This window comes from Amia ocellicauda, chromosome 9, assembly GCF_036373705.1.
Source record: "Amia ocellicauda isolate fAmiCal2 chromosome 9, fAmiCal2.hap1, whole genome shotgun sequence".
NCBI classification, from domain to species: domain Eukaryota; kingdom Metazoa; phylum Chordata; class Actinopteri; order Amiiformes; family Amiidae; genus Amia; species Amia ocellicauda.
Genome location: NC_089858.1, coordinates 19,323,811 through 19,348,673, shown reverse-complemented (window position 1 = coordinate 19,348,673; position 24,863 = coordinate 19,323,811). Strand labels below are relative to the sequence as shown.

Below are 24,863 nucleotides of genomic sequence, written 5' to 3'. Positions count from 1 at the left end.
AATAATAAACAGGCCTGTATCACTTGCTAGAATCGTATTTGTAATCACGTGTTGCTTTCATGCTGAAGACAGTGAGAGCTGTGCTGAAATTTAAAAGCTTTATTGCTCAGATCAGAAAGAATGTAAATAGAAGTATTTGGAGGATGCGGGGAAAACCTGCAAACTTTTGACAGCTGTTAACACTTTATTAATGTACCGGCAAAATAAAAAACTGACATCTCAAGGCAGTGGGGAAGAGGTATTTTTAATTTTTATTTTACCTTAAAAAAAAAAAAAGTGTTGTGTTTGCACTGCACAAACCTCACTGGTGTTATAACACAGCTTCCCTCCATTTCTTCTCAGTGTTTTAATTGACACAGCTATGCTATATCCCAGCAAACTTTCCTTAGGTTTAAATTGCTACCTGGATATTTTTAGTGCACTTATTTGGGGGGAATTTTTCTTTTTTTTGCCTTTTACATTTTACAGAGAGCAAGCAAGGTGTCCGCTGAGATTTCATGTCATCTGCGAAAGCTGCATCCCCATCTCCCCGCTGAGCCGCAGAGCTCTCAGTCTGTTCAAAGACAGTGTGTGAATGTGGAGCAGAGGGATTTGAGGAACACCAGGGTTCAGTGCACTGAATGAGCCATTATTCACAGAAGGGTGCTGCTCAAAGTTGGGAGCATCAGGGCCGATTCATTCTCTGAACCAGGATCATACGCCCTACTTCACATTCCCGACAGGGTATCTGTACAAATCAAGGTTTGTGATGCGCAAAGCAAAACTGAATAGCACCGCTAAAAAAAAAACACTTCTTCAGAGTGTTGTTGGCAGCCAAGCAGAGAGGGGATTACACACTTTTTCAGATGATGGGAATAATATATAGATAGACAGATATTTATCTATATTTATTAGGGGAAGGCAGTCTCTTTAACTGATCAAAACCAAAAAATGGCGTGGGCCCTGCTTGAAAGAAGTAAAGAGCATGTGGTGTTAAATTTCCATTGATTTTAGTCCAACGCCTTCTCAAACTTTAGTTCAGGAACCTTCACTAATTTTCACGCCTTTAGAGATTCCAACCACGTCATGCAATCAATTCTAGTTAACAGTTTTACAGAAAAGTTCAGAAAAAAATGGTGAAAAGGCATGAATTATCCATAAAGGATGATTAAAGTGGCAGGTTTGACCTCACTTCCACCCCTTTTATATGGCTAATTTGTATGTGCATAATTATTTCAGACCTGGAAATTGGCATTTTATTAATCAGGCTTAATATAGATTTTTTTTTTCTATGTAAATGTATGTATTTATTTTAATTTGCATAGACTGATCGAGACCAAGCGACAGAGCAGATTGATTGATTAGAAATTAAGACTACCTTCTGTTTGTAGGCAGCAATGTATCCATACAGTTTCTCCGGCCTCAGGTAGGGAGAGCTGTGCACTGAGAACCTCACGTCCAGCATTCGCTCCTTCACGTTCATCAGGCTGAACACGTTGATATTGTCAGGGTTAGCTGGCAATATCTCCGCCAGGAACTGCTTGAACATCGCATAACGACTCTTCCCATCTGCTCCTTTACGAATAAACTCCTTGGCCGTCATATCTGCACAGCAAGGCAGAGAGATCTTCAGCAAGTATCATTAATTCCCCATTTTCAAAAAAATTTAAATCTCAAAGCAGAAGAAGAATAATGCATACATAAAGACTGAAACATAAGCTCTTTTGGAGAAAGCTTAGCTACTGTAATTGAAATTCTAAGGAATGCAGTGTTTCCTAATACAGCAAAAGAAGCTGGTTGTTGACTTGCAGAAGATACATTCATCTGCAATTGTTTATTCTTATTGGATCATACTAGTACAACAACTATCCAATATTTACTTAAAATGGCAATGATATTTGAGAGATATTTGACATTGGAATTTCAAAGAGTTTTGTGTGCATATAACTGCCTGTATTTACAGCTTTTACATTTTTTACAGTAAACTTAAACATATATGGAAAAGAATGGGGAAGGACAGTTGCAGAGTAAGGCTTGTCAAACAATCTGGACGTGAAAATAATGATGATAAATATGATACCTAGTCCAACAAAGCTGAGAACATGGCAGCATTACTAGAACTCAGCAGAGCAGGCTTCACTGAACTGTGTAGGCTAGTGCAGCTGAAAAAGTGTCAAAACACTTAAGGATCCTGTACTGTTCAATATGTGTAACCCGAAGAAAAGGTTTTGAGATTTCATCTTTTTTTAAATTATTAATATTATCCCCTTTATAAGATTCGTTTGGGTTTTCAATCATAAATCATTTTAATGTCACTAAGGGGGAAAAAAGTGATATGAGCTTTGTACAGGATCAAAAGATAAGAAAATCTCGTCCATCCTATCTGAAATGTACATGAAAATAAGACTCATGACATATCTTGACAGTCATATCTGTGGTGTGTCTTATCAGAATATTCATTTACATTTGTTTAATGATGAAATTATGGATTCTGACTACTGAGGTATTCCAAATGCTAATCAGAACTTAAAACTCATGTCAGTGGAGGGAATTAAATCTTCAGAAAAACTAATATTCAGCTCTCTTATTAAGAGAATTCTGACTGCACACCAATTATAGTGTTCAAAAGCAAGGCAGTATTAAAGAGTGTAAAAGAAGAAAAAAAGAAACTCAGGGGAAGAAAAGATACTGCCTCAGTTGGAGGAACCTTGAGACAGGGTTGAGGGCGATCACTTTTCATTAACCAAAACCTTGAGGAGGAATCATTCTGTAAAATTCCTCCATTGATCCAAAACCTAATGTTTAGAGAACAGAATATGACACTGCTATTTTACCTTGGCTTTCACGGCTTTAAACTTTGCAAAAAATAATCATGTCTAAGCCAGTGAAGAGCTTAGGTTTGGTCAAAATCCTGTTAACATTTAGCATTGTATTCTAGCCTCAAACCCCTTCTGTAATTCTTGCTCACCTCCCACGCGCCACAGAGGTAGTAACACAGGGTGGGGATTCTATATTTTGTGTTTCAGGCAGGCACTGAAAGGATTTAATGTTAAATTGCATTTGACCTTTCACTCAATTAGTTTGAAGGGGGGGGGAATCCTACTTTAATCTCATCTAATGAGACTAAACAGCATTAATAAAAAAAAACCTTATGTTGCTTTTGTGACTGTGCATTTGTTCTGAAAATTAGTAATTTGAACACCAGGGAAAATGACAGTCTGCAGTCGGACTGTGACTGTGGCCCCCAATAAACCTCGCCATAACATCCACTCCTAGGTGTTTAGTTTCCTAAATTGCAGTGTGTGTCATCTGATCTGTCTCCACAGGGGACAACATTAAGCCCCACATTTATCTTAAATGTAACTTAAGCTGGATTTCAGATGTTAGCCTTTGGGAGATGAAAGGCCAGTGCACTGTCATGTTTTTTAATTAAGCCTGAGAACTGTATGTCCAGAAAAATCTACGTCTCATATCAGCAGAGAGTTATTTCAATTAAAGGAGGAAATATACATATAGAAATAAGAAACTCACTACAAATATAAACACAGACACACATAGACAGATGGATAGATACATCCATACATACATAAATAAATCCATATATAAGTACAGGTATGTTATTTGTTTCTCTTTGTATAAAACCATCTGCAATAGCTTTAAAAATACCACCCCCATATTCAAGCTGATATTTTTGGCTTTTGAAGCACCACAATTAATATATTTTTTTAAATACCATTTGAGGATTTAGGTACTTTTGCTCTAAATCTTGTAATGCCTAGTTTACTTCTATTTGGAACGCTTGCATCATATATATATTTTTTTCATTAAAATAAACCTTTAAAAAAAAACATATATATATTTTTTTAAAGTAAAATTGTACCACATACAGTGGGGGAAAAAAGTATTTGATCCCCTGCTGATTTTGTATGTTTGCCCACTGACAAAGAAATGATCAGTCTATAATTTTAATGGTAGGTGTATTTTAACAGTAAGAGACAGAATAACAACAAAAACGCATTTCAAAAAAGTTATAAATTGATTTGCATGTTAATGAGGGAAATAAGTATTTGACCCCTTCGACTTAACACTTGGTGGTAAAACCCTTGTTGGCAATCACAGAGGTCAGACGTTTCTTGTAGTTGGCCACCAGGTTTGCACACATCTCAGGAGGGATTTTGTCCCACTCCTCTTTGCAGATCCTCTCCAAGTCATTAAGGTTTCGCGGCTGACGTTTGGCAACTTGAACCTTCAGCTCCCTCCACAGATTTTCTATGGGATTAAGGTGTGGAGACTGGCTAGGCCACTCCAGGACCTTAATGTGCTTCTTCTTGAGCCACTCCTTTGTTGCCTTGGCTGTGTGTTTTGGGTCATTGTCATGCTGGAATACCCATCCACGACCCATTTTCAATGCCCTGGCTGAGGGAAGGAGGTTCTCACCCAAGATTTGACGGTACATGGCCCCGTCCATCGTCCCTTTGATGCGGTGCAGTTGTCCTGTCCCCTTAGCAGAAAGACACCCCCAAAGCATAATGTTTCCACCTCCATGTTTGACGATGGGGATGGTGTTCTTGGGGTCATTCCTCCTCCTCCAAACACGGCGAGTTGAGTTGATGCCAAAGAGCTCGATTTTGGTCTCATCTGACCACAACACTTTCACCCAGTTCTCCTCTGAATCATTCAGATGTTCACTGGCAAACTTCAGACGGGCCTGTACATGTGCTTTCTTGAGCAGGGGGACCTTGCAGGCACTGCTGGATTTCAGTCCTTCACGGCGTAGTGCGTTACCAATTGTTTTCTTGGTGACGATGGTCCCAGCTGCCTTGAGATCATTAACAAGATCCTCCCGTGTAGTTCTGGGCTGATTCCTCACCGTTCTCATGATCATTGAAACTCCACGAGGTGAGATCTTGCATGGAGCCCCAGACTGAGGGAGACTGACAGTTATTTTGTGTTTCTTCCATTTGCGAATAATCGCACCAACTGTTGTCACCTTCTCACCAAGCTGCTTGGCGATGGTCTTGTAGCCCATTCCAGCCTTGTGTAGGTCTACAATCTTGTCCCTGACATCCTTGAACAGCTTTTTGGTCTTGGCCATGGTGGAGAGTTTGGAATCTGATTGATGGATTGCTTCTGTGGACAGGTGTCTTTTATACAGGTAATGAGCTGAGATTAGGAGCACTCCCTTTAAGAGAGTGCTCTTAATCTCAGCTCATTACCTGTATAAAAGACACCTGGGAGTCATAAATCTTCCTGATTGATAGGGGATCAAATATTTATTTCCCTCATTAACATGCAAATCAAATTATAACTTTTTTGAAATGTGTTTTTCTGATTGTTATTGCTGTTATTCTGTCTCTCACTGTTAAAATACACCTACCATTAAAATTATAGACTGATCATTTCTTTGTCAGTGGGCAAACGTACAAAATCAGCAGGGGATCAAATACTTTTTTCCCTCACTGTATGGAATGTATCCAGGATTAAAGTACAAAAAAATGCATTATATTTAAAATATAATTTAGCAGACTGCTTTAAGTTAATGAAGATAAAAAATTGCAAGCTTTTTGGACAATCCTTCCAAAGTCAACTTACAAAATGTTACGTTGACTGCTGGAGGATTATAGCCCTATAGTACATCTAGTTTATTTTAAGGGACAGGGCTGAAGGAGCACTCAGGTACTATATTACATAATCATCTCCTTCAGAGATTTTACAGTAAGTGTACCAGAATAACTACAGAGAAAAGAAAATACCTACGAGACCAGAAAAGCATCTTTGACACATATATATATATATATATATATATATATATATATATATATATATATATATATATATATAGATATATAGATATATAGATATATATACATACACACACATTAATTGGAACACTATGTTTCAGCTTAAAAGCTTTGGGGAATGCAAGGCAATCGTTATCAAAACCACAAAGAAATCCATAAAGTTCAGGCACAGGAACTGACCTGCTACTCGCATAGAGCCTGAGTTGTAGATGGCTTCGTCCCTGAGCTCTTTCACGTGCACCTTCACACTCGACACGGCATCAGGCCAGATGCCATCGGACACGCGCACCTTCAACTCAAAAGTACCCTGAGGGGCATTCTCCTTTATTATGAGGAAGCCAGTCCTTTTGTTTAGAATGAAATACCTAAAATTGGGAAAAATTGAAAAAATCTATCAATCAATTAATACATTAATTAATACTGCAAGAGGCTTTATATAATTCTATATCACTGACAGCATTTTCTTATACCTCCTAGCAAGCTGTTAAACTATTTCACATTCATTTAAATGAAGTACATCAACAAGGTTACTATGACCCCTGATCCTATACTTTTTCATTCTCAAATTAACTTCAAAGGGCTTATTTTTCTTCCCATATTCCATTACAGAAACATGTATTATTTGTGTAACAGCAATACAAATTAATTCACATGAACACATTCCAAAAAGGTGCTATAAATAAATAATATTAAATGAAACGGTTCTCTGAGGATTTTGGTCTGGTTAGTTATTCATGGAGGCTCAAACCTGAAGAATGCACCAGCAAAACTAATCACAAAACCGGATCATTACCCAGGTTTTCAATTTTGTAGAAATGTGGCCTCCCACTCCCTGAAGATTGATGCTTGCCAAAACAAACAGTGCACCTGTCATTGACCAATCAATGACCATGTGTGGAGGTCATGTGACACTGTGCAGTCACATGACAATTAGAGGAGGAGAAACAAGTTGGTCACGCATCAGAAACCCATCACAGATACAGCAGCATAATACAATTCTGTGAGGATTATAGATAAACTGTCAGGAATCGCTAGCTATACTGTAGATGCTATTAGCCCTGTCCAAGTATTTCAGGCATTGCCTTCTATTACCTTAAGTGGAATATTTGTAAGGTCTCTTGCTGCACTTGTTATATTTTTGTCAGGAGGGATGCACCTCACCCCCCCCCACTAACCTACATCAGTGTGCTTCATGTTGTGGAAGTGACTGGGTGCTGCTCACTCTCTCTACATTTTACAATTCTGATTCTGTCTGTTGCTTTAAGAAACAGACTTCCTTAGGTCTGCTGAAACTTTTGTGCTCCTCAATCTGTTTACTGGATCAAAATAAATGTCTTACTTGGGAACATATCCTTCAAAAGCATATGTTTTGTTGTCCCAGTCATCGGGATCTGGAGCGTACACTTTCCCCAGAACAGTCGTCGGCATTCTGCCTGTTAGGGGAGAAGAATGATGTTAATTCAGTTTGATCTTTTCTTTCAGCCTCTGTTATATATATATATATATTTTGAGGTCACAACAGTAAGTCCATCAGACAGTGTGCTTGCCTTCTGACCTTGGAACAGCTGTATTACACACCTAAACTTGTGAGGACCACTTGGATTTTAATTCAAAAGGCAATACAACAAATAAAAACCAAAAACAAACAAAAAACAGTATCATCGCCCACCAAAAATATATCAACAAAAGAGGCTTAATCACATTGATGGATTCAAGCTATTTCCATCACCATACAGTGCCTTGCGGAAGTATTCACCCCCATGGCATTTTTCCTATTTTGTTGCCTTACAACCTGGATTTAAAATGATTTTTTGGGGGGTTTGTATCATTTGATTTGCACAACATGCACATTTATTGTGAAACAAACAAGAAATAAGACAAAAAAACTGAAAACGTGAGCGTGCATAACTATTCACCCCCCCAAAGTCAATTCTTTGTAGAGTCATTACAGCTGCAAGTCTCTTGGGGTACGTCTCTATAAGCTGGCACATCTAGCCACTGGAATTTTTGCCCATTCTTCAAGGCAAAACTGCTCCAGCTCCTTCAAGTTGGATGGGTTCTGCTGGTGTACAGCAATCTTTAAGTCATACCACAGATTCTCAATTGGATTGAGGTCCGGGCTTTGACTAGGCCATTCCAAGATATTTAAATGTTTCCCCTTAAACCACTCAAATGTTGCTTTAGCAGTATGCTTAGGGTCATTGTCCTGCTGGAAGGTGAACCTTCGTCCCAGTCTCAAATCTCTGGAAGACAGAAACAGGTTTCCCTCAAGAATTTCCCTGTATATAGTGCCATCCATCATTCCTTCAATTCTGACCAGTTTCCCAGTCCCTGGAATTGAAAAACATGGATGGTGTTCTCGGGGTGATGAGAGATGTTGGGTTTGCGCCAGACATAGTGTTTACCTTGATGGCCAGAAAGCTCAGTTTTATTCTCATCTCACCTGAGTACCTTCTTTCATATGTTTGGGGAGTCTCCAACATGGCTTTGGCGAACAGCATACGTGTTTGCTTATTTTTTTCTTTAAGCAATGGCTTTTTTCTGGCCACTCTTCCGTAAAGCCCAGCTCTGTGGAGTGTACAGCTTAAAGTGGTCAAATACTCCAATCTCCACTGTGGAGCTTTGTAGCTCCTTCAGGGTTATCTTTGGTCTCTTTGTTGCCTCTCTGATTAATATCCTCCTTGCCTGGTCCATGAGTTTTGGTGGGCGGTTTGTTGTGGTGCCATATTCTTTCCATTTTTTAATAATGGATTTAATGGTGCTCCGTGGGATGTTCAAAGTTTCAGATATTTTTTATAACCCTACCCTGATCTGTACTTCTCCACAACTTTGTCCCTGACCTGTTCGGAGAGCTCCTTGGTCTTCATGGTGCTGCTTGCTTGGTGGTGCCACTTGCTCAGTGGTGTTGCAGACTCTGGGGCCTCTGGGGCCTCTGGGGAATTTATTTAACTAATGATGTGACTTCTGAAGGTAATTGGTTGCACCAGATCTTATTTAGGGGCTTCATAGCAAAGGGGGTGAATACATATGCACGCACCACTTTTCCATTTTTTTTTTTTATAATTTTTTTAAACAACTTAATTTCACTTCAACAATTTGGACTATTTTGTGTATGTCCATTACATGAAATCCAAATAAAAATCCATTTAAATTACAGGTTATAATGCAACAAAATAGGAAAAACACCAAGGGGGGTGAATACTTTCGCAAGGCACTGTACTAATATGAAGTAGAAGGAAAATGAAAAGGAGAATTAGAAGAATGAGACAAATAAAAAACAAACTGAGGACCACACAGCTGAAGTTAGAGGAGAAGAAATGTCACAACATTTACCTCACAGAACATCAGGAGTTGTAGGAAGGGAAAGACAGATCATTACCTCTATGGCTGTTGATGTAAATCTCCTTGTCTCCAGAGAGGTGGGGATGATCGTTTTCATCTCCAATGGTGATAGTGAGAGTGTTGGTCGCACTCTTTGGAGGGTGCCCACTATCTTTCAGGATGATTGGCAGATAAAACTCCTTCTGCTTCTCCCGGTCGAATGTCCTCAGCGCTGTCACAGTTGCTGTGTTGTTACCATTGTCTCTGAGGACAAAGTCAGTGCTGTTTCGATTCTGTGGAGGCAACGTGAATGAAAAAGGAGGCCCATTTTCTGTGCTATCCCTGTCAACTGCATAGAGAAGCTGGGAAGTCTGGTTCATCCTTACAATCTGAGGCCCAGGAACATTCTCCCAAACCACTGGCATGTAAGCAGCTTCAAACTCTGGGCCATTATCATTGATGTCAATCAAGGCCAGCTGCACAGTGGCACTGCCTGTCTGTGCAGGACTTCCTTGATCAGTAGCCAACAGGACTAAATAAAGCTGAGCCACAGTTTCTCGATCCAATGGGCTTGCAACTATGACTTGACCTGCTTGGTCAATAGAAAACTGCCCATATGGGTCTGAATCTGGAAGGATGCTATATGTAATGTCTCCGTTCAGACCAGAGTCTGAATCGCTGGCTGTAACCTTGGTAATGCTAGTGCCAACTGGGATGTTTTCTAGCAAGGGGGGGAGCACTATAAAATGGGGAATGAAGACAGGAGCATGATCATTGTAGTCATCAACCTCAATAATACAGTGGATCATGCTGGAGAAATCAAGATCCTCCACTTTGATGGTCAGATTAAAGTGCTGCTCATTCGATTTCTCGTAGTCCAGTTTCTTTTTCAATCTGAGGGTTCCATGCTGTTCCTTCTTGTGGTTCTCAATGTAGAATTTTTGCTCCGGGTCACCTCCAATAATGCTAAAAGTCAACTGGGCATTCTCTCCTACATCTGCATCTGTAGCCAAAACATCCATGACAGCAGAGTTCAGCTCTCTGTTCTCTGAGATTCTGGCATTGCACAAATTACTGGTAAACCTTGGAGCATGGTCATTAACATCGGTTACCCAGATGGTTGCAGTTCCGGTTCCTGTCATCCCTCCCCCGTCTTTTGCTTCAACAACAAGAAAGTACTTATCCACTTTTTCCCGGTCCAGGTTTCCAAGGGCTACAAATATTGTTCCTGTGGTGGGGTTGATGTTGAACAAATCGATGTTGATACCATTCTTGGCATTGCCCACTATTCTGTAAGTGAGCACAGCGTTCTGGCCAACGGTGGTGTCATCGAGATCTGTGGCAGTCATTTCCATAACAGACGTATCCGCAGGGGAATTCTCCAGCACGTTCCCATTACAGTTATCAGGCATGCAGGTAAAAATGGGAGCATTGTCGTTGATGTCCCACACATTGATGATGACATCAGTGAAGCCAGTGAGCCCCTCCCCGCCCTCGTCAGTAGCCAAGACAACAAAACGCCAGACTGCACGCTCCTCCCGATTCAACGTCTTCTGCGCGTAGATCTTCCCAGTCACCTCGTCAATTATGAATTCACTTTCAGCTCCTTGTCCATGCAAAGAATATCTCAAGGCACTTTGGTCAGCATCTTTGTCAGGGTCTGTGGCCGTTACCTGGAGGATCAAACAGAAGCCCTCGGTAAGTTTTAATTGTTATGCCATAGCCAGATCTTTTTATCACGTGGTACAGTGCTTAATTATTGAAGTACGAGCTGTCCTCAATTAAACAAGCACAATACCCAGGGGGAAAGCTGGTTAAAGCTTTTAATGACAATTTACAACTACAATTTACCTAAGCATGTTTAAAGAGGGCAACAAACTTATCTGTTAAATAGTGTCAACATAGTACAGCAGTTAAAGTTTATGAATTGTGCACCAATTCCAGTTTTATAATAAGGAAGCGAAGTACCACATCAAAAAAACAGAGAACAATAAATTATCGAAATATAATCCAATTTTGACTTCAGATGTTTCTTTGTAAATGCATACCTGAAGCACAAACACTGGGGATCCATCAAGCTCCTCTGTCACACTGCCATAGTACTCATTCATTGAGAAAATCGGAGCTTCGTCATTCTTATTGATCACGTTGATATTGACAACAGTGTAGTCTTCCCATTTGCCATCAGAGGCCAGGATATAGAGTCTGTACTTCTTCACTTGTTCGTAGTTGAGTGGCTGTGAAATGAGGATGGTACCAACCTCAGGTTCAACATCAAACACTCCCCCGGTATTGCCAGAAGTGATCTGGTAACGCAGTTTTGCATTGGCACCTAAAACCACATACAAAATGAAAAAAAAAAAAAAAAAAAATGAAGATAAAAAATCCATATGATGAAGGAAAGAGTAACGATGTTATGTTCTCAAGGACCCAAACCTTTAGTTAGTGATAAAACCATTTATTGTGTCAAATGGCAATCGTTTATTATTCTATTTAACATTGTATTTTCTAAACAAAAACAAAGACAATCAATTTAAGATGCATTGAGATGCAATTCTGAAAAAAATAAATCATATTCAGTGTATTCAGAAATAAACAAATACACATAAAAAGGAAATTATGCATTTGTTTCTTCCATTCGATCCTGCTAAAGGGAATAATAATGAGGGCATACTTATCTGAGCTATTACCATATCAATCTAGGAGACAGTTTTGATAAGATCCTTGGATAAGCCAGCTTCTATCCTTTATAGATTTTTAAACAAAGGGAAAATTGATGTTTCTTATGCAAATGTGTTTGTTCAGATGGCAGAGATAAAGCACAGAGTTGTCAACTCATTCATCATGGGTACCACGTTCTACAAGCAAGAGTCGTGTCATTATGTCATGATAAATGCCTTAAAATATTGTACCTTCTTCCTGCCTGATAAATCTCCATTGCATCATTTTCTGAAAGGGACCTGTCATACTACTAATAATGAGTATTAATTAGTACTAATATGCAGATTAAGTGAGTGAGAAGCCAGGTTTCAGACAGGCAGCCATTCTAGCCCAATCCACAGCACCTCTTCCTGTGTGTTAATTACTTTGACTTAACTAAGAAATGACCTGTTACATCATTAAGGATTTTTTTGTGATTGCACAGAGTTGGATTGGAAAGGATCGGGTATCCTATTTGAACCTCAAATAATGACTTTGAATAAATTACATTTGGATGCCTAGCCAACTTTGACATCATATATATATATATATATATATATATATATATATATATAAATGTCACACACACACACACACACACACACACATAAAGAAAAAAAAAGCAACACAAGCCTTCCTGGCTGTGCCTTTTTTCTCTGCTACATACCTTCATCTTCGTCATTAGCACTGACAGTGACAACGGCAAAGCCGACATCGGCGTCCTCATCGACGTTCACTTCATAGGCATTCTGAGCGAAGACAGGCTTGTTATCATTCACATCGCTGATAAAAATGCGCACATACGCCGTGTCTGGAAAAGCGATAAGTGAGAGATTAAAAACTCCGATGTTCCTATTCTGTCAGCTTCGTTTCTCCAGAACCGCTTTGTTTCTGTTGCCATCATGCCGACAGATGTGAAAGGGGCCCTTGGGGGATGAGGCTAGCCCTGATGAAATATGCTACGTTTGATATGGATATCAAAAAGAACATAATTTGCAATATACTTCTCAACATGAGATAAATTATTTAAGCTGGTTAGAGAGAGTTTACAGCTTAACACTCAGATAATGTTGCCCTGCAGCTAAAAGCAATAACCTAAACTTTTCACACAATCCAATTTGTCAAATGAACCCTCTCAGCTAGGATAATCAAAAGTTTATGAACTGGCTGCTGTTTACCTTCCCTTGGATACCATCCATGAGAATGTTTTACTTTATTTTTAATTCAAAGAGCAAGATTTTACTACAAAGCTTACTTGGCTTTCGTTTGAGTTTCCTTCCAGTGATACGGTCACATTTAGAACTTCTCTCCATGGTATTGTTTTATTATGGAATTTTCTATTATCTTTATTTCAGCTTCTTATTTTTAGACTCCCTCACATGCTTGCTTTCCATCAAAAGGAAAGCAAAGGGTGCCAAGTATGTCTCATTATGTTAGGAGTCACCTCCAGTTGCATAACTTAAGAGACAACTGCTTTAAAGTTCACTGCAAATGATAAGCGGACATTTGAAAAAGGCATAGTTACTTAGCAGTCACACAAGTTGTGTATTTTATTTGCACCTTCATTTAAAATTTATAACACCTTCCACTACAGGGAAACTAGTGTAATTATTCTTTAATATTTTTCTACTGAAGTGGTACCAAGATAGTATCATAATGACTTAATTAGAAACTCAACACCCACTTAAGAAAAATAGATTTTAATAAAAACAAAATACCACAATATATATATTTTTTTTTTTGTGGGAAAGATGTTCATTTCTTGTAAATGTTAAAACCTCTCTGTAGGTCTTGAAGAAAGGTGAGGAGTGAATGAAGTGCTTACCTGAATTGGGCTGCCCATGCTTGCCTGGTCTGGCAGACTCCCAGCCATCCATAGATTTCACCTCCAGAAGATAGGAGCCCTTCATTTCCCTGTCAAACACTGCTTCTGTGTAAATCGCCCCATTTTCAGGGTCGACACGGAAAACCATATAATCTCCACTGCGGTCATTCAGCAAGGAATAAGAAATCTAAAAGACAGGGACAGAGATATGAGGAACAGGGCCCACATGATTGGCTAAGATATATTCCTTGCCAAGTGAACAAGGAATTACAAATAAAGCCCTGAATACACATACGCACCATATATTTCTTTGAAAACATTTTATTTTATAAAAGTAAATAATCTTGTCCGTCTTATTCTTTTTTTTTAAGAAAAACGTGACCACCCATTTATGTTGAAATAGCAAAGGACATAAGCTTCTCTGTCCTCCTCAAATAAATCAATGACAAATAACTAAAACAGCAGCAAAAGGATTGTGTGGCACCACGTAATGTAACCCCCATTTCAGCATTTCAAGTGTAACCTTTGTTACAGGCATCCAAAAAAACATGAAATGACACTTGGATTGTATTTACTTGCTGTTGTTTTCTCAGTTGGGTTTATAATCAAAGACATTTCTTAAATTGCATATCACTCATGTGTTTTGTAGATCAGGGCCACAGAGCAAGGAATTATATTCTCTAAAAAAGAATATGAAGAAAATTTAAATCAAAACTTACTTTTCCATTCAGACCAAGGTCCAGGTCAGTGGCTGACACTTGGAGCACAAAGGTCCCTATTTCAGCTCCTTCAGTTACTGTGGCCTCATAAATGGATGAGGTGAAAAAAGGAACATTGTCGTTCACATCTGAAAGGATAAGGTACATTGTCTGACCCACATGTTCTATAAAAGCATTTGAAAATTCAATTACTTGTTAATTGCATTAGAGTACTGAATACATATCAACAATCCTAATTCATACATTCAAAGCTAACTTAAGTATCTCATCATCTGGAGAGTGGCATTTCTTCTAATGCTGGCTGATATCCAAGTAGCAATATCCCCATGTGTGGAACTTCAAAGCTGCAGAATGTGGTCATAATTTTCCTGAAAGCCGTCTTAGAACTATGAGGAATTACAGCAATCCATTTAATAGGCTGCTTCTGGCCCTAGTCAATTTAAGATGGGAGCAGTAATCTCCATCACTTTCTCCTTCAAACGTGGTCTTTTCACTTGACCCATCCATGTGACTACCCCTATGTGTCTTTTCAATTTTCCTCTTTAATTTCCATCTGGAATACACCAGGCCTTAATATCTGGGTTCCTCCATAAGTATGCAGTAAAACGCGGCCATCCTTTTGACATCTGTCAGACCGTGTCCTATCAAATAAATCTGAATTCAAATATTTTTGATTCTTACTCTTATCACACATTCCGAAGTTTGTATTTTTTAGAGATGTCAATTTTGCTTTCATGAATATAATGAGCCTTGAAACCCATAACAGTGTGGGACTATGGTGCTGCACCATCATATCGGTTTTCAAGCAACATCATATTAGATTTCAAGCTAGGATTTTATATATTGGCAGTATAATCCTATGTGACTGCTTTGATGTAATATGCAGTAAGACTGCAGGAAACGGCTTCTCTTGGTTGTCTGAAACAAACAAAATGCTGCAGCTTCCCCCGTGGATGACCACTGTGTTTCTTCACACTGCACATGATACAAAATCTAAATTCCTGGGAATAAAGGTCTGCATTGAAAGTATTTTCTATTTTACGCCTTGATAAGAACATAAGAGTATTTTTCAAAAACAAACAGACAAATAAACCAGTCAGTAAACCAATGAATGCATGAACAAGTCAGCAAGTAAATACATAAATACTTTAAGAACAACTATTGAAATAATGCCATTTATTCTCTGACTGAGAGAATTAGTGGCAGTATACCTGTGATGTTGATGTAGACAGTAGTGAAGGCAGCCAGGGGCACAGCTGCTACATTTTGCACTCGCACCCTCAATATGAAGTTCTTTGTGGTCTCGTAGTCCAGCGGCTCTGCCACCAGTATGGAGGCTGAGCTGTCCTCTCGGTTGGGTGTCAGATAGAAGCGCACAGGCATGTTGGTCTCTGGAACAAGCCCATCCTCCAGGTTGTAAGTGACTCGTGGGTCACCCAGTGGGGAAATGGCTTTGATGGTCTAGGATCAAAAATAAGATATACTCTCCATAATAATTTAGGCTTTTCTCTTTTTGTGCACCTGAAATTCGGAAATCCGTTCACCTTTTCAACAAATATATTAATTTCCTATCATCATGTCAATGTGGCTACATTTTTTATCTGCATGTAGTTTACTTTTAGTTTACTTTTTAGTCTTAGTTTAAATATTTGTTCTTCATTTTGATTTCAATGTCATTAATACGTTATTTTAAAAAAGTGACAAAAACCCTGCACATGAATCTTTCAATGCATTCATAAAATATAAAATTATAAATAATCTAAATCTAGACATTCACAGATTCCGTCTGTAATCAGAAGTGGAAATATCTCCATTTGAATAATTAAAAAATAGGCATAACCGAGATGGAGGACACCAGCAGAGTGAATTTTAAAACTTCAAAGCTACATTTTCAAAGTGCCCCTTTTTCTGAAAGTAATCGTGAAAGTTTAAAAGTGTGAATTAGGCAAGAGATGACATGTGTCCCCCCTTAAAAGAATGTTATGGACAATTAGCAGGATTAAGAATTATGATGGAGCACATTTTACAGTGAAGAAATAGTTTGAAATTCATCCTGTTAGTAACTCAATTTATGAAGCACATTCCTGAAGGCAACTTGGCCCAGGACTCCACCACTATAAACAAATGGGTTAAATCATCAAGTTCCCCTGCCAAGGTTATAGTAACACTTTAAAGTATGATACAGTTTGTCAACCTACCACGATGGGCGTGTCTCTCATGGTGTTCTCGGGGATGACCACCTCATAGCTGTCCCTCTCCCACTGTGGTGGCTGGTTCTTAACATTGGTGATGGTAACAGCCAACTCCACGGAGCTGCTCCTGTTCCCACCGTCCGTGGCTATTATCCGCCGAGAGATGTAGGACCTCTGGAGACACCCATAGGACCACACACTGAAATAGCTCCTCTTGCACCAAACACTGACGACACTGATTTTTCTAATATGGCATTTACTACAAGAAATATTGCACTGTGAGAGGTGTGATCAGAGTTTAGAACAACTGTCTAGTTGAATGGCCTCATTATTCCATCATACCCATAGATGGCTAGTCAGCAACACAATTAAGATTCAGTCTTTGGGTGATGTTGTGACGTTTGGACACAAAGCAGACAGCTGGGAAAGGCTACAGACCCTATCACCCCACCACCCGGCTTCAGAAAGGAAAATTATATAACGACCCTGGGCACAAGCCTAGATACCTGGGATATGGGCTCGTTGACGTAGACCCAGCCGGTGAGGGGGTTGACACGGAGGTACTCGGGCTGCTCTGTTGACATGGAGTACATGATGGCTGCGTTGGTGCTGTAGTCATCATCATGTGCAGCAACACGCAAAAAACTCGTGCCTATCAGAGTGTCCTCTCTCAGGAAATCTGCACAAAACCAGCAGGGGTGTAAATATGGAATGGGGCTCTGGAATCCATTAGCAGCCAGCATTCTAGCACTCAAAGATTCCTTATAGGGTCTCAATCACTTAAAGCGTGCAATACCATTTACAACGCACTGCATAGTATAGGCTGCTCAAAAACAGCTGATAAGGTTGATCACCCATATATTTACTTTACTTAAAGGCAAATCCCTTCTTTTTTTTTTTTCCTGGTTTGCATCCAGAGATTTCCATGCAGCAAATTGTAAAAAGGGAATGCTGTTTTTAGCCCATAGAGATACCTAGTGACATGGTTTTTCATTAAAAAAATATAATTATAAACAATAATGAAAACAAAATGTTAATTAGTAAGGTGTCTCACACTCATAATGCAAGTTTTCAAACTTCGGGTCATTGTCATTTTCATCCAGAATGAAAATGTTGAGCTGGCAGATCCCAATGAGAGGCTCTGCAGCCTGGTCTGTTGCCGTGACGGTGATGGCGTACTCCCTCTGCTGCTCGCGGTCAAACCTCCTGGCTGTGACGATCACCCCTGAAAGTATCGATCAGTGCCATTAGAGCTCATTCGTGCCTAATCTCGGTCAAACGAAGGACAAACATGAGCAAAAACTAAGAAATTAAGAGGACAATTCATCCTCATGAACACTGATAAAATGACCCAATCTGTTGTGACCCAGTTTTGCGAGTTGCCAGCAGGCATTATAGTAGGCCATCCACCTACCTGTCTCTGGGTGGATAGTGAAAGCTGGTATAGTCCCATCTTTGTGCATGAATCCATAAGTCACCTTCCCATTGGCTCCTTCATCAGCATCGACTGCGTGCACCTGCAGGACAAAGGTTCCTGCCGGCTGGTTCTCCAACACAGATGCATGCTCCCGGTAAAGCTGACACTGAAATGAACAAACATAGAGGAAATTTATTTATTTTATTATAACTGGTCACTGTTATGAAGCATTCTATCTCGTTTTATTTTTGTCTTCAAAAATAACATTAGAAAGTCAAACTAATGCACATTACATTCCCCAAACAATTGCAATGTAAGGGTGATTGTGCGGGGTGTGGGGAGGGTTTGGGGAGACTTGACAATAAAGATGTGTTCAGTAGTGGTGTAGGGACTCTGCAGGCAAGGGTGCTATTAAGGAAGTCACAGTCAATTCCATTCTTTGATCTTTACTTTTGACATCTAATTAATAGCAGGAGACTACATTTTTGTGGATTCGTCTGCTCTTCCCCTTTAATTGTCAGAGGTTTCACAGCCAAACACTGTAGATTGGGAAAGGTCAGGACGTCCCAGGAGGATGTCTTGATGATGAAGGACTGCAGCAGAAAGCCATCTCACACACACTGTGGCTCCTCCTTGACAAAGACACCACATGCCAAGTAGCACTGGGACAAAACCAAGGCAATGCCTGGCACACGAGCCAGACTCATTAAGCCCAAGAGGGACTTTTGTTTCAGGAATACGTGAGTCATTGTCACTCACAGATCTGAAGGAACAAGCCGAATCTGTACCAAGCAAAAGAGGATTATAAAGAATAAAGAGATGTAAAGTCTAGTTTAGGGTTGGTAGTGCTCTGGGTTTGCTGGCTCCGGCTCAGGAGTGGCTCCAGGCTGGCTCCGGAGATGATGGAGGCCCCCTGCTCCAGCTCCAGGCTAGCTCCAGCAGCCCTAGCTCCAGCTCCGGAGTGGCTCCGGTGTAGCTCCACACTGCTGCTCCAGCTCCGGCTGCTTTTAACCAGCTTCAGCTCCGGAGCCACAAAAAACAGTGCAAACTAGGATGCGATCGTTATTTATAACGTTTCCTTTTTTACTTCTTTTATGTAAATAACTGTTTAACAAAAACAAAATTGTAATAACAAGCATCTGTTTAACCATTCAAACATGAAAAAGTAGAACATTTTAAGATGTCTATGGCAATTAGGGTTGCAATTAGAATTTTAGCAGACTGTCCGGTATTTGTACACTACATGGCCAACAGTATGTGGACACCCCTTCTAATTAGTATATTTGGCATGTGGGAGACTCTGAGACCAAGTAGAAGAAGATTCTATGGTCTGATGAGATCAAAATAGAGCTTTTCGGCCTCAACGCTAAGCACTACATTTGGTGCAAGCCTAACACCGCACATCATCCTGAGAACACTATCCCTACCGTGAAGCATGGTGATGGCAGCATTACGCAAAATGGATGCAGCAAAGTATAGGGAAATCTCGTAAGAGAACCTGCTGAAGTATGCAAGAGACCTGGGACTTGGGAGAAGATTCATCTTCTAGCAGGGCAATGACCCCAAACATACAGTCAAAGCCACACTGAAGTGGCTTAAAAATAAAAAGGCCAATGTCTTGGAGTGGCCCATTCAAAGCCCAGACCTCAATCCAATTGAGAATATGTGGAAAGAGTTGAACATTGCTGTTCACCAATTAATGAAGCTTGAGCAATGTTGCAAAGACGAATGGGCAAAGATTGTTGTGTCCAGATGTGCAAAGCTGGTAGAGACTTATACACGTGGACTCATGGCTGTAATTAATGCCAAAGGTGCCTATACCAAATATTGACTGAAGGGGTGATTACTTATGCATTCAATTATTTTCTTTTTGTATTTCTAATTAATTTAGAAAAAAGTGCAGATCATACTTTTCACTTTGACATTCGGTTTTGATCAGTGGCTCAACTCCTGATTAAATCCATTCTGATTTCATGTTGTAACACAATGACATGTGGACAAGTCCAAGAGGGGTGAATGCTTTTGAGAGCCACTGTAAAATCAAGCCACACAGCAAGACAAGTCTTGGCAGTAGAATGAACTTTACTGAGAGCTCAATGACTTTCAACGTGGCACCGTCATAGGATGCCACCTTTCCAACAAGTCAGTTTGTCAAATTTCTGCCCAGCTAGAGCTGCCCTGGTGAGCTGTAAGTGCTGTTATTGTTAAGAGGAAACATCTAGGAGCAACAATAGCTGTGGTCGGCTACACAACCTCACAGAACGGCACTGTTTAGTGCTGAAGTACGTTGCGCATAAAAATAGTCTTTGTTGGTTGCAACCATCACTTTCGAGTGCAATACTGCCTCTGGAAGCAACGTCAGCAGAAGAACTATTTGTCTGGAGCTTCATGAAATTGGTTTCCATGGCCGAGCGGCCACACAAGCCTAAGATCTTCATGCGCAGTGCCAAGCATTGGCTGGAGTGATGTTAAGCTAGCAACCATTTGACCTGGGAGCAGAGGAAATGCGATCTCTGGAGTGATGAATCACGCTTCACCATCTGGCAGTCCGACGGAGGAATCTGGGTTTGGCGGATGCCAGGAGAACGCTATCTGCACGAACGCATAGACCAACTGTAAAGTTTGGAGAAGGAATAATGGTCTCGGGGCTCGGCCCCTTAGTCCCACTGAAGGGAGATCTTAATGCTATAGCCTACAGTGACATTCTAGGTGATTTTGCGCTTCAAAATTTGTGGCCACAGTTTGGGGAAGGCCCTTTCCTGTTTCAGCATGACAACCTGTGCACAAAGTGAGCTCCATACAGAAATAGTTTGTCGAGATTGGTGTGGAAGAACTTGACTGGCCTGCACAGAGCCCTGACCTCAACCCCATCCCACCTTTGGGATAAATGGAAAAGCCGACTGTGAGCCAGGGCTGATTGCCCAACATCAGTGCCCAACCTCACTAATGCTCTTGTGGCTGAAATCCCCTCAACAATGTTCCAACATCTAGTGGAAAGCCTTCCCAGACGAGTGGAGGCTGTTATAGCTTCAAAGGGGGGACCAACTCCCCCCTATTAATTCCCATGATTTAGGAATGAGATGTTTGACGAGCAGGTGTCCACATACTTTTAGCCATGGAGTATATGTACTTTGCCCCCCTGTCCAGTATTTTTGGAAGATGTCTGGTTATTTTAAGTACTGTAATCTATTGAATATGTCGTTAAAATGTTATCACTGTACAATTTGCCTTCAACCAAACCCCTCCCCTCCCATCGTCGTCTAATTGCCAGCACCCCCTCTAGGTTGACATTTCGCAAACCCCCCCCACCAGGGGTCCAGTATTTTTGTATCTCAAAAGTGTCAAACAAGGTGCTCCTGCATGTGACCTTAACTCCTTGGCAACCAACATTTGGATTAAAATAATTTGGAAATACTGTCCAGCTCCGCTCCGGCTCCGTGTCCTGGAGCTGGCTCCGGACTCTGGAGCCATGGCACAGCCAACCCTAGTCTAGTTCACCCCATCATACCAGAATCTATATTTGATACCAACTAGCCTTGTTAGACACCCAGCACATTTCTCATTCACTCTTGTTCAAATACATGAAATCATGAAAACATGTTTCTGACTTGGGAATTGTCTCTCCTAAAATGAGCTCTCTGCCAAACAAAGAATAAGAATCTATAATTTTATCTTATACAGTACTCTCAAGCTGCACCTAAGGGGTTAATGTCTTCAAAAGGATTCAAGGCGGAAATTGTGGAATCTTAAATATATCTGCAAAAGCAGGTAAATCATGATGACTCAGCAATAATTTAAAACATTCAATTAAAATGTCTTAGATGATACCGAAATAGGGCTGCAAGCTAATCATTTCTCAAGAGAGGGAGATTGAGAGATGGTTCTCCGTTGGCCAAATTAAAAGCATGAATGAAATATGCAAAATCAAAAGATCAGAGAGACACATACCTTCTCAAACACGGGCTTGTTGTTGTTCACATCATCGATTCCCACAATCACCTGAGCCATGCTTGAGAGAGGGTGTGGCCCACCTGAAGCATTGTCGTCTGTTGCCGTGACATTAAGAATGTACTCCACTCCCTGTAGCTTGGGCGGGGGGCTCGAACGGAGTCGTATTAATCCTGCAACACCAGTCATGAAAGTTTATCTGATTTTTAATTAACTGAATAACATTATTTCATTGTCAGGTACTGAAGAACCCAATGGCAGACAGCTATGAACAGTAAAAGAAGTGCATTGTTTACAGCTCAGTGGCTTTTAATTAACAGCACCGTTGCAAGAGTAAATATGGGGGTGTGGAGGTAATACTAAAATAGAATAAATCTCTCTAATGTGAATGGAAGGGCTAATTAAGTTACTGGTTTTGGATCAAAGCCTGATTCAAAGATGACAGGGATAAGACTAGTTAATTTAATGAAAACTTAAGCAAATGCATCCTTCTGTCCTTCCTTTCACAGAGAGCAAACTCTAGTTGTCCTTTAGGTGACTCATGCTATTTCTTTGGACAAAATCTATGTGTGGGAAGTGGACTCAGAAGGCCTGTTGCAATTTCATGAAATTGTGTTAATGCCATGTTGCTGGATTTAAGTTTATGGGTCAGGAGGTACTCTTGATGGAAAAGGCAAAAAGCAATACAAGATTTTTTCACAGATAGAAATAGTCTTCTGAAAATCATAACATGTCACTATCAAACTCTCTTCCATAAAAAGGTTACAAACATAATTAACAGGGTGTGATGGACTGGAAGCTTTGCATGTGAAAATTGAATATTATTTTCACTTTACACAAACAATTAAAAATAAATTACATGACCATCTTGCAGAGAAATAGGTCAATTATTCCATTCATTAATGCTGGGCTTCCTGCCGATTTATGATAACACCTAACACTCTGGAGTCCATGTTAGGTTCTAAATAGGGCTTCTAAACAAAGAGGAGAGGAGGGAAGATGATACATTATTTTTCTGACGGGGCATCTCCAAAGCTCAGTGTGGAAGCTTGTGCCAATGGTCATCTTTGTGGAGTGCCACACTGCAGCCAACAGATTTCAGAGCACATTATAGATGGAGGACATGTGGCTTTAGGGCCAGGGAGTTCACGTCACTTCGGATGATGGGGAACAACACCACTGGGCTCTTTTCACTGCCACCTTTAATAACATCGATCCCACATGTAGGATCAGCCCTGAAAGAGCTTCCAGTAACTACAAAGACCCAGTGCTGGTGCAAGTAATCTCTCACCATCATAAAAGTGGATTTCTACAATGATGTAGAATAAAGAAACAGATTCTGAAATCACCATGGTGTGCTCTATGGTGAATGCCCATCTCTGCACTTACATTTACTACATTGTGAAGCTAATCAGAAGATTGGAGTTCATCGGTTGCAAATTGATTGGAACAAAAAATATAATTTCTGAGGAGTTTTTTGTTTGTTTAATTTGTTTGTTTAATTGTGAGCATCTCAAATGAGGAATGAGTTGATTGCTGTGGGCTCTAAGCAGTTAGTTCATAATAATACCTGTCAGGGAAACTGAACTTTAATTGAATGCAAGAGTAAACAAAGGATTCAAGCCCGGAAAGCAAAAAAACAAACAAAAAAACAACTCCAGTACTGGCTTTTAAGTCTAAATGATAGTTAAAATATTCAGTGCCAGCATTCATAAAGGTGCGTAATAAGACAACTTTACAATTATTCTTTACTTATATATTATGGGAACCAACATATTAAAACAATACATTTAAAATGCCATTAAAACATTTGTGTCTTCAAAGACCCTTCTGCATTCACCAAACTAGGCCTGTATTAGCATAGAACATTTTAAATACATTTTCCTGCAGATTAATCAAATCAGTAACTGAACCTGAGAAAACGAAGAATAGCTGATGCTGGAAAGTTTAGTAAGCTACATGAATAAAAATAAGGCATGTTTCAGGACTCATTGGTTCCTAGTAAATAAATTATTCATCAGGTGCACATGATGCAAGGAGGCTGAAAACTTTTTTAAATCAGCCGTGTATGTTTTGCTTTAAAGGGTTTATTCACAGAGAAATGAAGAGAAGAGGCTTTAACCTTTCTGGCTGTCAATGACAAAATTGCCCTCCTCGTTTCCTGTCGTGATCCTGTAGGTGATTCCATCTCCATCAGGGTCCTTGGCGAGTACTGTGGCAACCAAAGTGTTGGGCCCTGCATCCTCAGAGACAAATGTCCGATAGCTGCCATGCAAAGTAAAGACGAAAATTGGGGAAATGATCTGAAATTGTATAAACTGTCCAAACCAAGAAGAAATGAAGCAGTGCATAACTGAATATTTAGCATTTTTCTGTGGGCTTTAACTGTACCTGAGACTTTCTTTTTCATTTTCATTTTCATTTCATTTTCCTATTTTACACTGTCATTAAAAAGGCTATCAAGACATCTGGGGCTAGTTTCACAGACCCAGATTAGCCGCCTCAATGTAATTTTAGGTAGAGTAGTCCAAGACAAGAGCTAATCGATGTCTGTGAAACCAGCTGTAGGACTTTCAAATAGTTTTACTCCTGTGCTTTACTCAATTAACCAGCACAATCTAAATACAAAGTCTGAGAATTATTATAAGCATGTTATTATGTTGTGCTGTCTTATACTTTGAGATACTTTCAGAATAGCAAGAGTAAAATTCACTTCCACTAAAGCTTTAAAATTCAACAATTGATCTTTCTTTCACATTTAATATTTTTAGTTTATAAGCGTGTAATTTGACCTTTCAGAGCGCTGCGTATGCCTCACTTTGCATAGTTTATGCAGCAAAATACTTTTTATTTGACAGTAGAAAGAAGTAACACCTGTCAAGGAGCTCTACTTCACATTTCAATGCGAAGCAGAATTTCATATAGTTGACAGCAAGTGCAAATTAAACAAAGAACACCTTG

At 39.9% G+C, this 24,863-nt stretch overlaps 1 protein-coding gene across 1 annotated transcript in view; it reads right to left on the bottom strand.

Moving 5' to 3' along the window:
* Positions 1-24,863, bottom strand: part of LOC136758910 (neural-cadherin) — a 100,488-nt gene that overhangs the window by 26,585 nt on the left and 49,040 nt on the right. Inside the window, exons 7-21 of the mRNA XM_066713668.1 lie at positions 24,025-24,167; positions 21,903-22,075; positions 17,952-18,120; positions 17,592-17,762; positions 17,044-17,216; positions 16,544-16,711; positions 15,557-15,806; positions 14,346-14,473; positions 13,627-13,813; positions 12,469-12,612; positions 11,150-11,433; positions 9,160-10,774; positions 7,120-7,213; positions 5,961-6,145; positions 1,358-1,584 (exon numbers count right to left, since the gene is read on the bottom strand). Coding sequence (XP_066569765.1) covers positions 1,358-1,584; positions 5,961-6,145; positions 7,120-7,213; positions 9,160-10,774; positions 11,150-11,433; positions 12,469-12,612; positions 13,627-13,813; positions 14,346-14,473; positions 15,557-15,806; positions 16,544-16,711; positions 17,044-17,216; positions 17,592-17,762; positions 17,952-18,120; positions 21,903-22,075; positions 24,025-24,167 — 4,111 coding nt within the window. The remainder of the gene's footprint in view (positions 1-1,357; positions 1,585-5,960; positions 6,146-7,119; positions 7,214-9,159; positions 10,775-11,149; positions 11,434-12,468; positions 12,613-13,626; positions 13,814-14,345; positions 14,474-15,556; positions 15,807-16,543; positions 16,712-17,043; positions 17,217-17,591; positions 17,763-17,951; positions 18,121-21,902; positions 22,076-24,024; positions 24,168-24,863) is intronic.